The sequence below is a fragment of the Limulus polyphemus genome, unplaced genomic scaffold (assembly GCF_000517525.1).
Source record: "Limulus polyphemus unplaced genomic scaffold, Limulus_polyphemus-2.1.2 Scaffold1065, whole genome shotgun sequence".
In the NCBI taxonomy this organism is placed as follows: domain Eukaryota; kingdom Metazoa; phylum Arthropoda; class Merostomata; order Xiphosura; family Limulidae; genus Limulus; species Limulus polyphemus.
This window is the reverse complement of record NW_013666675.1, coordinates 293,716-306,956: the sequence shown is the minus strand read 5'-3', so window position 1 is coordinate 306,956 and position 13,241 is coordinate 293,716. Positions and strand designations below refer to the sequence as shown.

The 13,241-nt window shown below is 31.0% G+C and overlaps 1 protein-coding gene across 1 annotated transcript in view; it reads right to left on the bottom strand.

Moving 5' to 3' along the window:
* Window positions 1-319: 319 nt before the first annotated feature.
* The window catches only part of LOC106461954 (RAC serine/threonine-protein kinase-like), a 50,436-nt gene continuing 37,514 nt past the window's right edge, over window positions 320-13,241 (bottom strand). Inside the window, exons 9-11 of the mRNA XM_022389058.1 lie at window positions 7,159-7,373; window positions 5,156-5,243; window positions 320-4,903 (exon numbers count right to left, since the gene is read on the bottom strand). Of these exons, the coding sequence (XP_022244766.1) occupies window positions 4,700-4,903; window positions 5,156-5,243; window positions 7,159-7,373 (507 nt within the window). The 3' untranslated portion in view covers window positions 320-4,699. The remainder of the gene's footprint in view (window positions 4,904-5,155; window positions 5,244-7,158; window positions 7,374-13,241) is intronic.

Below are 13,241 nucleotides of genomic sequence, written 5' to 3'. Positions count from 1 at the left end.
TTTGAAACAATAGCAAAAAGAGTCACATAGGTTACAAGTTTCAATGAATTGGATTTTTATTACAAAGGCTAGTTACATACAGTTCCCTTTGACCCAATTTACAAAGCGCTAACACAGCTGCCTAACATGTATATCTTTCGAACAAAAGACTGTATAACTATTACAGTATGGGTGGGCAGTGCTAACATCGACACTCACGAAAAAAAAAATAATCACTAAATATTAAATTCAACAATGAAAAATATGCAGCAAACATATTTAAATATAACGTGATATATATATATATATCACATGTGGCTGATTACTAAGTAGGATGTACTTTTTTTTTTGACAGCTAAATACAAAACCAGTGTTTATATTTAAACCACCGGGATAATCACAATTTTCACTTTGTGTTTTTCTACTTTCATTTCATGTTATGAGTACAATAGTTCCAAACTCATTTTCTCAAATATTGTACAGGTTGGCTTAATTTTAATTCCAAAATGCATAAGATGGCAAAGCATCTGTGAACAGTTTAAGTGTGTATGTTTATGCTTAGAAAAAATAACAAGTAAAAAGTTTTAGTTTATCTCTATACATAATTAGGACAACATTCTTACCAAGGTTCACCTTTCTTAATCATTTAAACATATGCCACTCCCATACCTTATACGCAACAAGCTTCTTTTTCAGTAATCAAGATTATTATAGCATAGAAAATAATGATGACTAAATTTCCACTCAGATGTTTCTACTGTTTCTTTGGGAAACTTCAAACTTGTTAATAAGACACGTATTCCTATCTTAAATACGAGTACTAATGAATGATGTCTTTGGAAGCTACATCTAAACTGAAGTTTCAGGGTAAAAACAAACATCCAAATGTCTTGTATACCAAAATAACAATCTAGATGGCACAAACTTGGAGTTTGTTGGAAGTAAAAAGTATATAAATACGCTACATTTTACCAGATTGACCTGGCAACTTCAGGCCATGGTATGTCAATCACCTGAAGATGCCAAGTAAACCTGGTGAAAAGTAGAGTATTTATATGCTTTTTAGTTCCAACAAACTTCAAGTTTATGCCACCTTCGTGGTTAGTTTAATATTTTTTTCCAGTTACGTCATTATATCTAGCCTTATATACCAGTTCCATGTACATAAGAGCTACAGTGTCGGTGATACATGACAGGATACAAAGGTTAAACCTAACAACAAGCTTAAGTTTCGTGTTTGTTTTTTATTAAATTTTATGAAAAAAATAAAGTCTGCTAAATAAATTAGGTACATTATACCTTTACACGTGTTTACTAGTAATGACACATTTGGATGAATAGCAGTATACTAATTCACAAAAGCCACAATTGCACTGACAGGTCACCAACTATACACACGACGAAAAAAATTCTACCCTCAAATTTTAGGACATTCTTGTACAAAACAACTTTAAGGTAATCCAAATCTCATTCAACATACTACCTGTCATAGAACATGATTAAATATAAGTTTTGTGATATGAAGTACAAGAATGCATAACATTTTATATTCAGAGATGTTAAAAATAGGTTTGTATAATAATTCCTGTCTTCACATTTAAGTGGTAAAGTTTGTCTTTGTTGGCAATATGTGGATTAAACTGCTCAATCTAATAATGGCAGATAGTTGTCATAACCTTATTACAATAACAAGAAAGATGACAATGTACTGTAGAATCACAGTTGATCATTATTAATAATTATCGATACATTTACATGACATCAAGTACAGTTTAATCTCAAATGCATCGTGGAGTCAATTTCCAATAAGGAAATTACAAAATTAACTTATAACATGACCATAATTTTTTTTCTAATTCAACACTTCCAATAGTTCATGGTATGGACTTATAATCAAGAAATACTTTTCAGAATACTGAATAAAAAAAACTTCATTTAATTGTCCTGTATAGTGGTAATCTGTCAGAAAAAGGAAAGTAAAAAAATTTAAAGAGTCAAACACTGGTATGTTTAGGTTGACATTTTGAAACCACCTCATCACAAGCAATAATTCTTGTTGTAAAAATATCTGCAAATGTCTTTCTTTTGTAGGTTAGCCAGATTAAACCAGAAGCAATATTCTATATTATATACACACTACCAGACAAGCATCAGTTGAATAACACAACTTTCATTGTATGTAAGACTGACATGAAACAAGAATTCCATTTTTTAGACATATATAGAAAATATGGGGATTGATTCGTCACAAGTGCATGCACTTTCATATGATTATTTAAATCAGAATTACTTTCTCATCTGATCTTGTTATTGATCAGTTATGGGGATTGATTCGTCACAAGTGCATGCACTTTCATATGATTATTTAAATCAGAATTACTTTCTCATCTGATCTTGTTATTGGCAAATAAAAATTAGGTGCCAAAAAAAGGGACGTGCCAGTAAAGAGTTTTCTTAATTACATGTAAAGGGCTTTCAATAAAACAGAGACCTAATATTAAAAAAAAAACTATTTTTAGAGTAATAATAGCATTTATCAATAAATTCACGAGATACTATGTTTTCATTACTTTTCACAGAGAGTAAAATAAGATAAACTTACAAACAAGTACTCCTATGAAATATTAGCCATCAATTACTTTTGTGCTAAGAATAAAAGAAAGAAAATTCTTCATGTTGACAGTGGCAAAATAAAAATAAGGTCACAATAACTTTTACATGATACTCCAATGATATCTAAAAACTTAACTTTATCATGTTTATTATCATTCAGAGTAATTTACTAATGCCATTTTAACAACCTTCACTAGACAGTACTGCAAATAAAGCAGAAATTAGTGTAACCTTATCATAACAATATATAACTGAAATGGTCGCTGCTGTCTACCCATATTTACACTCATCAACAATACCAAATATAAACAAAACATTACCTTACTCAGGTAATACAGATTCAACCAGACATACTTGCATTGGCTAAGAAAAAATACATAATTAATGAGTTCAAGGGACCCAAGAGGTATGCAAAAAGATTACAAAACAACTTCAGGAAGAAAATTTCCAGCAGTATTTAATATTCTGTTATACTGGGCAATCTAAAGCTAACAAAAGTTAATGCTATCTAATTATGGTTATACATTATGCATGTCTTAATTATAAATAATAATAAAAAATAGGCACATCTCCTTGTATTTAGTTCTGTTTTTCCTTAACTAACATACATACACTTAACTGAAACACATGCCATTCAGGTCAATACAAAAAACCAAACTGCAGCTTTTTAACACAAAGATTAACGAGACCAATACTAGAAACTCCTAAAGTACTTTTTTTTTAAATACACAGCACTTATCAGTTAGCATAAGAAAAATTTGAACAGTGAATAACAAAGAAAATCCACGATCAGATAATAACAGTTAATTCAGTTAACTTAATCACATGCATTAAGTATTGCATATGTCTGGTCATACTTTCAAGAGAAAATTTATTCCACATCTAAGATCTTCTGAAAACACAAGTCAAAAACAGAAAAAAAAATATATTAGCAGATACGAAGTTCTATTTTTGTTTCATTTCTTTAAAAAATACATACATATGTGGAACATAACATAACATAAAATGGTTTTTGAAAATGAAAGTTTGCTATAACAAGCTTGTTCATTATATTAAAAAAAAAAGGTTACTGTTAAACTGTATTGGTTTATAAAAATTGCTTTGGGAAGATGAAGCAGTGTAAGTTCACTTGGTTAAATGCAGTAACTGTTCAACAGAAATGATATAGTTGCTTAAACAAAAAATGACAGTACCACTAACAGTGATGTGGAAGAATATACTCTCGAGTCTTATTGTCACAATAAAGAATAAAAAAAGCAATGGACAGCTGCAACTACTGTGAATAAATTCTCCTGCTGGGCATGACAAAAAAAAAAAACAATACCTCTTGAAGTATCTACAGGTTTATATGAAAGTAAGATGTGACCAATCACATCCTACAATTACTCTCAGCCACATCTAAGTGTTAGTTGGACGTACAAGGTCTTAAAACAACCTTAACATTTTATCAGGAAACTAAGGTTTTCCAGAGTTCTTTCTTTCTTTCTCTGCCCGGCTTGGATTTTACACTAAGATATGAAAGAAACACAAATGGACAATTAGGTGTGTTTCTACTAGTTTTGTACAACAAAGATCCAGCTTTACTCAAGCAGGGGCAGATCACAACAGAAGAAAAATACACACTTACTAAAAAAAAAAACAACAACAACAAACATTCACAAAAATACACAACCAGACCTGTCTGAAATCTTGAATTGTATGCAGAAATTTCAATGTTACCATATCGCACAGAGACTGCCCAATGACAAAGATAACAACAAAGGCCTTTAACATGATTTAAATTTACCCACATCAATAACATATGCACCGGGATTATGAATATACAAAAAAATAGCCTTCTTAACACTATCATTCATACACTGAATTTACAAATGAATATCATACTTCTTCTTCTCTTTACTAACACAATAAGAGAAAAGAAAATTACAAAACGTTCACTTGAGAGGCGTAACTTTGATATAGCACACGTAGATCAAAACTTCTGAACTGACAACTTTTTAATAAAATATCTTTGATCTGCCCCTACTGAGGACCTTTTTTCTCCCTATCAAATACATGAGACAATATATATGCTAAACAGACACTTTGAACTTTCCACAGTCAGAGCTTAGTGGTCAATATTATGTCCAAGTGCACCACTGCTACCGTGGAAGGAAAACTGCTGGAAGTAAGGCTGTTCCATTTCTTCAGAGATGGAATTAAGGGGACCATGATCCGGTGGAGTCAGCTCCACTGTTTCCCCAGTAAACTCTTGATCAAAGTAACGTGTATCCGTATCTGATGTCACTTGTGGCTTGAACGGTGGTGTAACCTGATCACAACCAGAAAATCAACAAATAGTAAATTTGATGACAATTTCTGCATGATGAAGATTAACGATAGCAGGAATAAGTATATAACAACATACATTTCCAAACTTTTCTCAATGATTCAGTAATGACAAAAATTATAAAAATTCACATATTGAAACAACTGATCTGATGAATATTAAAATTTAAATATTTTGATTTTATACTATGGGAACAAAATCGGAATAAGATAAGCATAAAAATGTTTTCCCGACCTTCTTTTCCAGCAAATCCTGCCAGTTAATTGCACGATAAAATGGGTGGATCATGATCTCTCTTGCATCGTCCTGCCCTCCACCAAGTCTGCACAAAAAAATTGCAATATTGTACAGCTTAAAAATCTTGTTTACTGGTTATAAAGACTTAGAAAAAAAATTAGAAAATGTGTGTTTACTGTATTCTAATTTACTACATTGAAAAGTGTCTATAATAATAATAATAATACCTAAAAATAAAGTTAAAAAACAGTTACAGAGCACAATATCTATCTTGCTTTGATAATGCATTATCAGGTACAATTTTAGCTATTTTAATAAATTAAAATTAAATTATATTGAAATAATTTAAGATAATTAAAATGCAGCAAAGATTAAGATAAAGTTAAAAAACAGTTACAGACAACGATATTTATCTTGCTTTGATATGCATTATTAGGCACAGTTTTAGCAATTTTAATAAATTATCTATGGATAACCAGTCACCTACTATAATCTCTAAACTCAATATTGTCTACCTTATGTATTTTCATAGAAGGAAACTTTCATAGTTTTCAAACAAATATAATTTAACACAAAAACGTTTTCAAGAATGAAAATAACAAACTTAAAAAATCCCAGATTGTAGAGTGTTTCCAGGTCTTCTAAACTTCTACTACATTCTGTTGTTGTCCTCTGAATTTAGGGGCTAAGTCTTGAAACTTTCACACAAAATCATAAATTACTTTTCAAACCACTTTATTCACTCTACATTGATGTAAATAGCTTATAATCTGCTCTATCCAATGGTTGTTGAGCTTTGCCTTTAGTTATTTTGAAAGCTGAGTTTCATTAGTAGTTGTTTAAACATTGTTGTGAGGTCATAAAAGGGGGTGTGAACTGAGAGGCTGTATTAATAAATTAAGAAAAAAAACAGACGGAAAGTCATACGAGAAACAAATCCTTGAAATTAGAATCTTAAATCAATATCTTCTAGCAAGTAAAGCTTATGCTTTGAGATGGACAGAAAAATTCTAAAAAAAATCAATAAGTGCACTGTTTACTGGTGAGACTTCTCAAAGCTGCACAGAAATGTATGTTTTAAATTTTCTTTTTCATTCTTTTTGCAAATTACATTAAGTAAATGTTAAAAAATGGCAAAATACCAATTCTAAAATATTTATGAGTCAAGCATTGATGAAATAAGGTTAGAAGTACTATATAAATATACTTCAATCTCAATATTTTATATGAGAGTGAGTATTCAACACCTGAAAGGTGGTTATCAGCCCAAAAAAGGGTTAAAACGTGTATGCTGAGCTGTTGTTGTTTTTTTTTATTAAGCACAAAGTTACACAAAGGGTTATCTGTGCTCTGCCCACCACGGGTATCGAAACCCAGTTTCTAGTGGTACAAGTCAACGGACATATTGCTGTGCCACTGGGAGGTACACTGAGATGTAAAGTTTTGAGGTTATGTTAGGCTTATGTATATTTGAAACTAGTTACTTCCTTCAATTTTCTAGTATAAAGTAACAATTAAATAAACCAACCAATTTACTTATTTACTTGTTGCATGAGAAGTAAGGAAAGGAGCATATATTTGAAGACTGTGAAGTCTAACAAGTCACTCATATCGAATTACCTAATTGTATTTCTTAATATAACCTCTAAAAATAAAGGGATTGTGTTTGTTTTGAATTTCGCACAAAGCTACAAGTGGGCTATCTGCGCTAGCCGTCCCTAATTTAGCAGTGTAAGACTAGAGGGAAGACAGCTAGTCATCACCACCTACCGCCAACTCTTGGGCTACTCTTTTACCAATGAATAGTGGGATTGACCGTCACATTATAACGCTCCCATGGCTGAAAGGGCGAGCATGTTTGGTGTGATGGGGATTCGAACCCGCGACCCTCAGATTGCGGGGTCGAGTGCCCTAACCACCTGGCCATGCCGGGCCTAAACATAAAGGGAAACAGAAGATATTATATTATTTTTAGTACATGCAGTATAAAAAATAATTACCTCTTTTTGGGATCTTTAACAAGAAGCCCACTTAGCATACTTTTTGCTTCAGGAGACAGATTTTTGGGGAACTTTACTTCTTCAACTAATATGAGCTCAAACAGAATATCATGGTCACGATTGTAAAATGGTAATCGACCACACATCATCTCATACATGACAACTCCCAAGCCCCACCAATCAACTGCTCTACCATAGTCAGTGTCTTCCAACACCTGGCATATGATTAGTAAAAAAAAAGTATACTTATTATTATTATACTCAAAATTATTTGGAATTTTTTGCTTTTTTATGACAAATCATGTCTGGTTCATACCATAAGGCCCTTATTTTAATTTCTAACATAATGTCAAAAAGATTTATTGTAATACAACAACCATATATGGAGAATTTAAGCTTCTACTCTTCTTACTGTATAAACCATATTAAAACAAACCAAGAAAATGCAAGAGAAAAACCTCAATAAGCCTGTTAAATCTATATAACTAAGATACAATTTTTAATAGATTGTTTGAAATGTCTCACTGAGAAACTTTCCCACCCATCATAATGAAGGTTTCCTCCAGGAATTCTTCATACACACACAAGAGATGACATTTATACATACACAGTTTGTTCAGTAACAATGGGAAATTTCAGACTACAAAATGGATCCACATTTGCCACCAAGTTTTAGGTTATATAGCAATTTGCTTATTATTACCAAAAAGTTTAGTTTAGGGTTAGAAAAAGCATAAATAACTGTATTTTTCTTTTTCTTGTGTATAGTGATCAATGCTTAGTTTATGGTAAGCAAAATCATAAAAGACTGTTTTTCTATTTCTTTTTAATATTTGTAAGGCATCACAAGTGGAAATATTTTGATCGTAATTTATTTTTAGCACTAACACTGTATAAATTCACTGTAAATAAACACTAATCAACTATGTAATAGGATTTATATAAAAACCTGAAAACAGTGTTAGTGTTATTATAAAATTTATAATCACAGATATTCAAATTGTCATAATCAGAAAACAGGTTAACTGAAATATTTATTTTTCTCAGGTTAAAACATCAGCTTTAGGTATTTGTAATACCTGTTAATCTCTAATTATTGGACTCAGAAAACTCAAACAATGAACCAACCTCTGGTGCTAAATATTCAGGTGTTCCACTAGTAGAGATGCTGAGTTTTGTGCATACCTAGACTTTTAAAGAAGTTTTCGAATCTCTGCATCTGAAATGTAAACAAATATCAGTTAAAGAACTGCAGTTCAGATAACACGAATAGTACAAACAAAAACTTTTTTTTTTATCTAATCGTAAAACATTTTCTAGTAATAATTTACACTATTATGTAGAGTTCTTAACAATAATTGATACCAAAATGTTTTGCAATATTGCCCAACCAAACATAGTTTAATAAGTAGTGTTATATCTAGATCTTGAACACTCATTTTTCTTCCATTTCAGTTGGAGAATTTGCTCTTAGATAAAGAAGGACACATAAAAATAGCAGACTTTGGGCTTTGTAAAGAAGACATATGCTATGGTGCAACAACAAAAACATTTTTTTAAGTTGTAGTGGAGATGCTGAGTTTTGTGCTTTCAAGTATGTTTAAGTTGTAGTGGAGATGCTGAGTTTTGTGAATTCAAGTATGATTAAGTTGTAGTGGAGATGCTATGTTTAAGTTGCAGTAGAGATGCTGAGTTTTGTGAATTCAAGTATGTTTAAGTTGTAGTATTTTGTGAATTCAAGTATGGTGAATTCAAGTATGTTTAAGTTGTAGTGGAGATGCTGAGAAAACTCAGCATCTCCACTACAACTTAAACATACTTGAATTCACAAAACTCAGCATCTCTATTACAACTAAATGTGTCATTAAATACATGTACTACTTCTTAATGATTAAAACATTTTTTACATAAAACATTAAATCAGAAACAAGGAATTGTAGATAATTCTACTGATCACATGTATTTAATTTCATAACATTTCTTAGCTGAATAATAACCTCAGAAAAATATAATTAGTTTTTACTCGCTAGCTGTCTTTTTCAAAAATTAAAAATAGCATTGTCTAATGACAGTCAAGAAAGGTATCTGGACTTATCCAGTAGCATAAGCTATAAATATTATGTTTGCTTTTATCAACGTTAGATCTTCATTTGCCTCAGAAAAAACACCTTGTAATATATAACAATCAAAAATCAATTTTAATAAATATACATTCACTCAATAACAAAAGGATTCATTCAAATTCTAGGCTGCTTTATATATAACAAACACTATGTCTCATACCATAACCACACAACCAACTCAAAATATATTCCATAACTTTTCCATATCGGACCTGGCTCCTAGATCTGAAAATATTCGTCAAGGCCTGGTTTAATGTGACTCGACTAAGTAAGATTCAGTTTGATGACCTTTCTTCCAGAATTCCATCTTTGAGAAATCCCATTTAAGGTCTGTGCAAATCTGTTTAGAAGTTCTCCTTTTTAAACTCAATACTCGGTTATCCAACAGAACTCTGTCTATAGTTCTGGATTTGGAAAGTACTTTTGTTGTTAAGAAAGATATACACTCAGCTTATCCTGCTTCAGAGAGCAATTGTATCTTGGATTTGGCCATATCAACTGCCAAGAACTAATAACTACCCACACTTGTCCTCTTGTAATGTATCTTTTTGGCAGAAGGAAACAATAAAGTATGCATTCCAGGGTCAAAATTACAGTATACAGAAGCAGAATTTACTTGACAAAACAATGACAATTATATCCACTGTTGAGTAAATTATGTTGGCTCTTGGTACATACTTTGCTGATGGGATAAATAATGATGCACTAGTTACTCATCAAATATTCCAAAATGGTGTTGAAAAACCTAGGTACAACCACATGACATGACTGTTGTAGATAGTGCAACTTAATTATAATAATTATATCCACTGTTGAGTAAATTATGTTGGCTCTTGGTACATACTTTGCTGATGGGATAAATAATGATGCACCAGTTACTCATCAAATATTCCAAAATGGTGTTGAAAAACCTAGGTACAACCACATGACTGGCTGTTGTAGATAGTGCAACTTAATTATAATAATTATATCCTGTTGAGTAAATTATGTTGGCTCTTGGTACATACTTTGCTGATGGGATAAATAATGATGCACTAGTTACTCATCAAATATTCCAAAATGGTGTTGAAAACATAGGTACAACCACGACTGGCTGTTGTAGATAGTGCAACTTAATTATAATAATTATAAATAATTATATCCACTGTTGAGTAAATTATGTTGGCTCTTGGTACATACTTTGCTGATGGGAGAAATAATGATGCACCAATATTCCAAAATGGTGTTGAAAACTTAGAGACAACCACATGACTGGCTGTTGTAGATAGTGCACGTAGGACTTCATGGAGCCTGTTTCAAAAAATGTCATTCTGTCTACAAGAGGGATGTAACCAGCATCCTACACATGAACTCTAAGCTTATCACAAAAGCACTTTGCATGGAAGAAGTAATAAATGTGGTCACACAGAACACTTAGTTAGTAAACAGAGTAGTTACCAACTTTCAGATTCGTTTTATATGGAATTGCATAAAAATGTCAATGCTATTTTTATATTCTATCAGTCTGCTCTCACACAAAATAATTTAGCTGATTACATTGTCATACAATGCATACTTGATATGGTGAAACAACCAAGCATCCTCTAACAAACTGCTAAGTCGAGGTTTAGCAAGAAAAAAAGTCAATGTGGAAAATGACTGAACTTTTTCTTGTAGGTGAAATAGCTATAAATTTCACCCTTCTATAACTAATATAAAATATATCTTTATACATAGTTTTTGTAAATTTTTATGCAAGTTTTCTGTATGTAGTTATGACTGGGTGTGAAAAGGTCATAACAATGTGCTAAATCCTTTTACTTAAGTAAAGTTACATATGTCAACAGCTAGAATCTTGTGTCCACTTCCAGGAGAGAGAGAGAACCCATCACAAGATGTAACACAGATATTTGGACAAATTGGCATGAATTGAGGGTTTTCTTCTCCGTATATTTTATTTGGAATAGTCAGTCAGCTTGGGGTTGTAGGATACTACACTTGTCTCCTTTGTCTGAGTTGAAAGTGTAATAAATTACAATCCTTTTCGTCCTTATCCTGTGGTCAAGTGTATAGAAAGCCTTTCCAACTAGTTTAAGCACAAACAATTAATAAGCTAGCCAGTAAGTAAAAACATACACAAACGTAGTTACTGTGAATAAAATTTTGATTTATATGTTCATCTGTTTTTCCTGAATTTATGTTACTGCAGTACTTTCTACTATCTGGTGGATATCCATCTGATTATCACATTTCCAGTTATTAAAAGAATGGCCACCATGGTCACTAATACTGGACATATATCAGTTGCAATAAGTGGTATCATAAATGAAAGAATATCTGAGGATGGACTGTATGATGTTTGAAAAAATGTTCAAAAGCTTTTTCTGCTACTGCAAAATCATATGCATTTCAAGCTCACTAAAACAGACATCACATGATTAATTACATGGTCACAAATAGGAAAACACTTACTATCACATAAAAACCATTTGCTATATAACAGATGTTTTTTTTTAATTATGTATGATATTTGTGGCAAAGACACTTCAGTTCATGTCCATCTCACATTTTCAGTCTTTACAGTAAACAAATAGTATTTTGTATTATATGTCAAAGCTACTACAGCTATCTGCCACCACACCTAACTTTGAACTAATAACACAGGGAAAGCAATCAGCAGCATACAAACATACACACTAAGAGATTGTTTCTCATATTTTAATGCACCCACAGCTTAAAAGTGTGGTAATATTTTGTGGTGTTACATATATTTGTATCCAGCTTTCACTGAAAACACTGGGAGACTTTAATAAATTTGGTACACAAACACTCAAGTCAATCAAACTTATTTGAAAATACAGGAGGGTTGATTAATGAACTTTCCAATTTGATGTATTGATTAACCAATTTAAGAGTATGTATTTAAGTTCAATATAAGTACTTTCATATTTTACTCAACACATAACAGCACATAATTTATGTACTACATTGTGGTCTCTGATTATTATTTATTAATTCTTTCAGCACAGACTCGGTCCCTGGGACTGACCTCGTAACCATTTTGTGCTCGTTATAGTTTTCATGCTATAACTTTTAAATTAGTTAGTATATGTTAACGAAATTTGGAAGATAATCAGTAAACATTACAATGCTTTCATATCCAAAATATCATTTTTTTTTATTAAGTCTTAAAGTTTATTAAACAATGTTTTTCTCATACCTTTTATTTTTCTTTTCATGTTGTCTACCCAATATGCAAAGTAATTTTCATTTTAAGATTAAAAATACTTTTATGCATCAAAAATTTTCAAATTTCACATGCAAAATCTTTATGATGTCTAGCTAGTTATCAAATGTTTCTTGTAAAAAAAAAAAAAACTTTATATTTTATCTGTTATTTTAACTAACGAATCTCTATACGGGTTTGGTAGATTTGACTGATCTTGTAATCACCATAAAAAATTAGTAAATAAATATAAATTATGCCTCTTTCCATTCTAGAATGACTACAAATTGTATCATGAAAATATAAATGTTTAGTCTAAATAGCTCAAATCTCATAACATTATACATTTATATATATATTATTTTGAACTTTCAGCCGTGCCTGGCTAACATTACAGAAGTTGAATGATGTGGCATACCCAAGAATATAAAACTGGCATTTACAAAGTGATCTGTCTTGGCTGTGTTTTAGTAAACAAGTATTTTGTAAAATACAGTCACATTTCAGTTATAATACATTATATATGCATATACATTATTACTACTTACAAATAAATTCTTAAACTTATTTTTCTTAAAACACAGAAAAGTGAATAAACAATTAAAGCAAACAATTATCTCTTCTAGTTACGACCTTTGTACTTAGTTGCTGCTTGATGTAGGTTGCTAAGCCATTAAAATATGAAACTAAGTAATTTTTTTGGGTTTTATATACATATATATATATATATATATATATATATATATATATATATA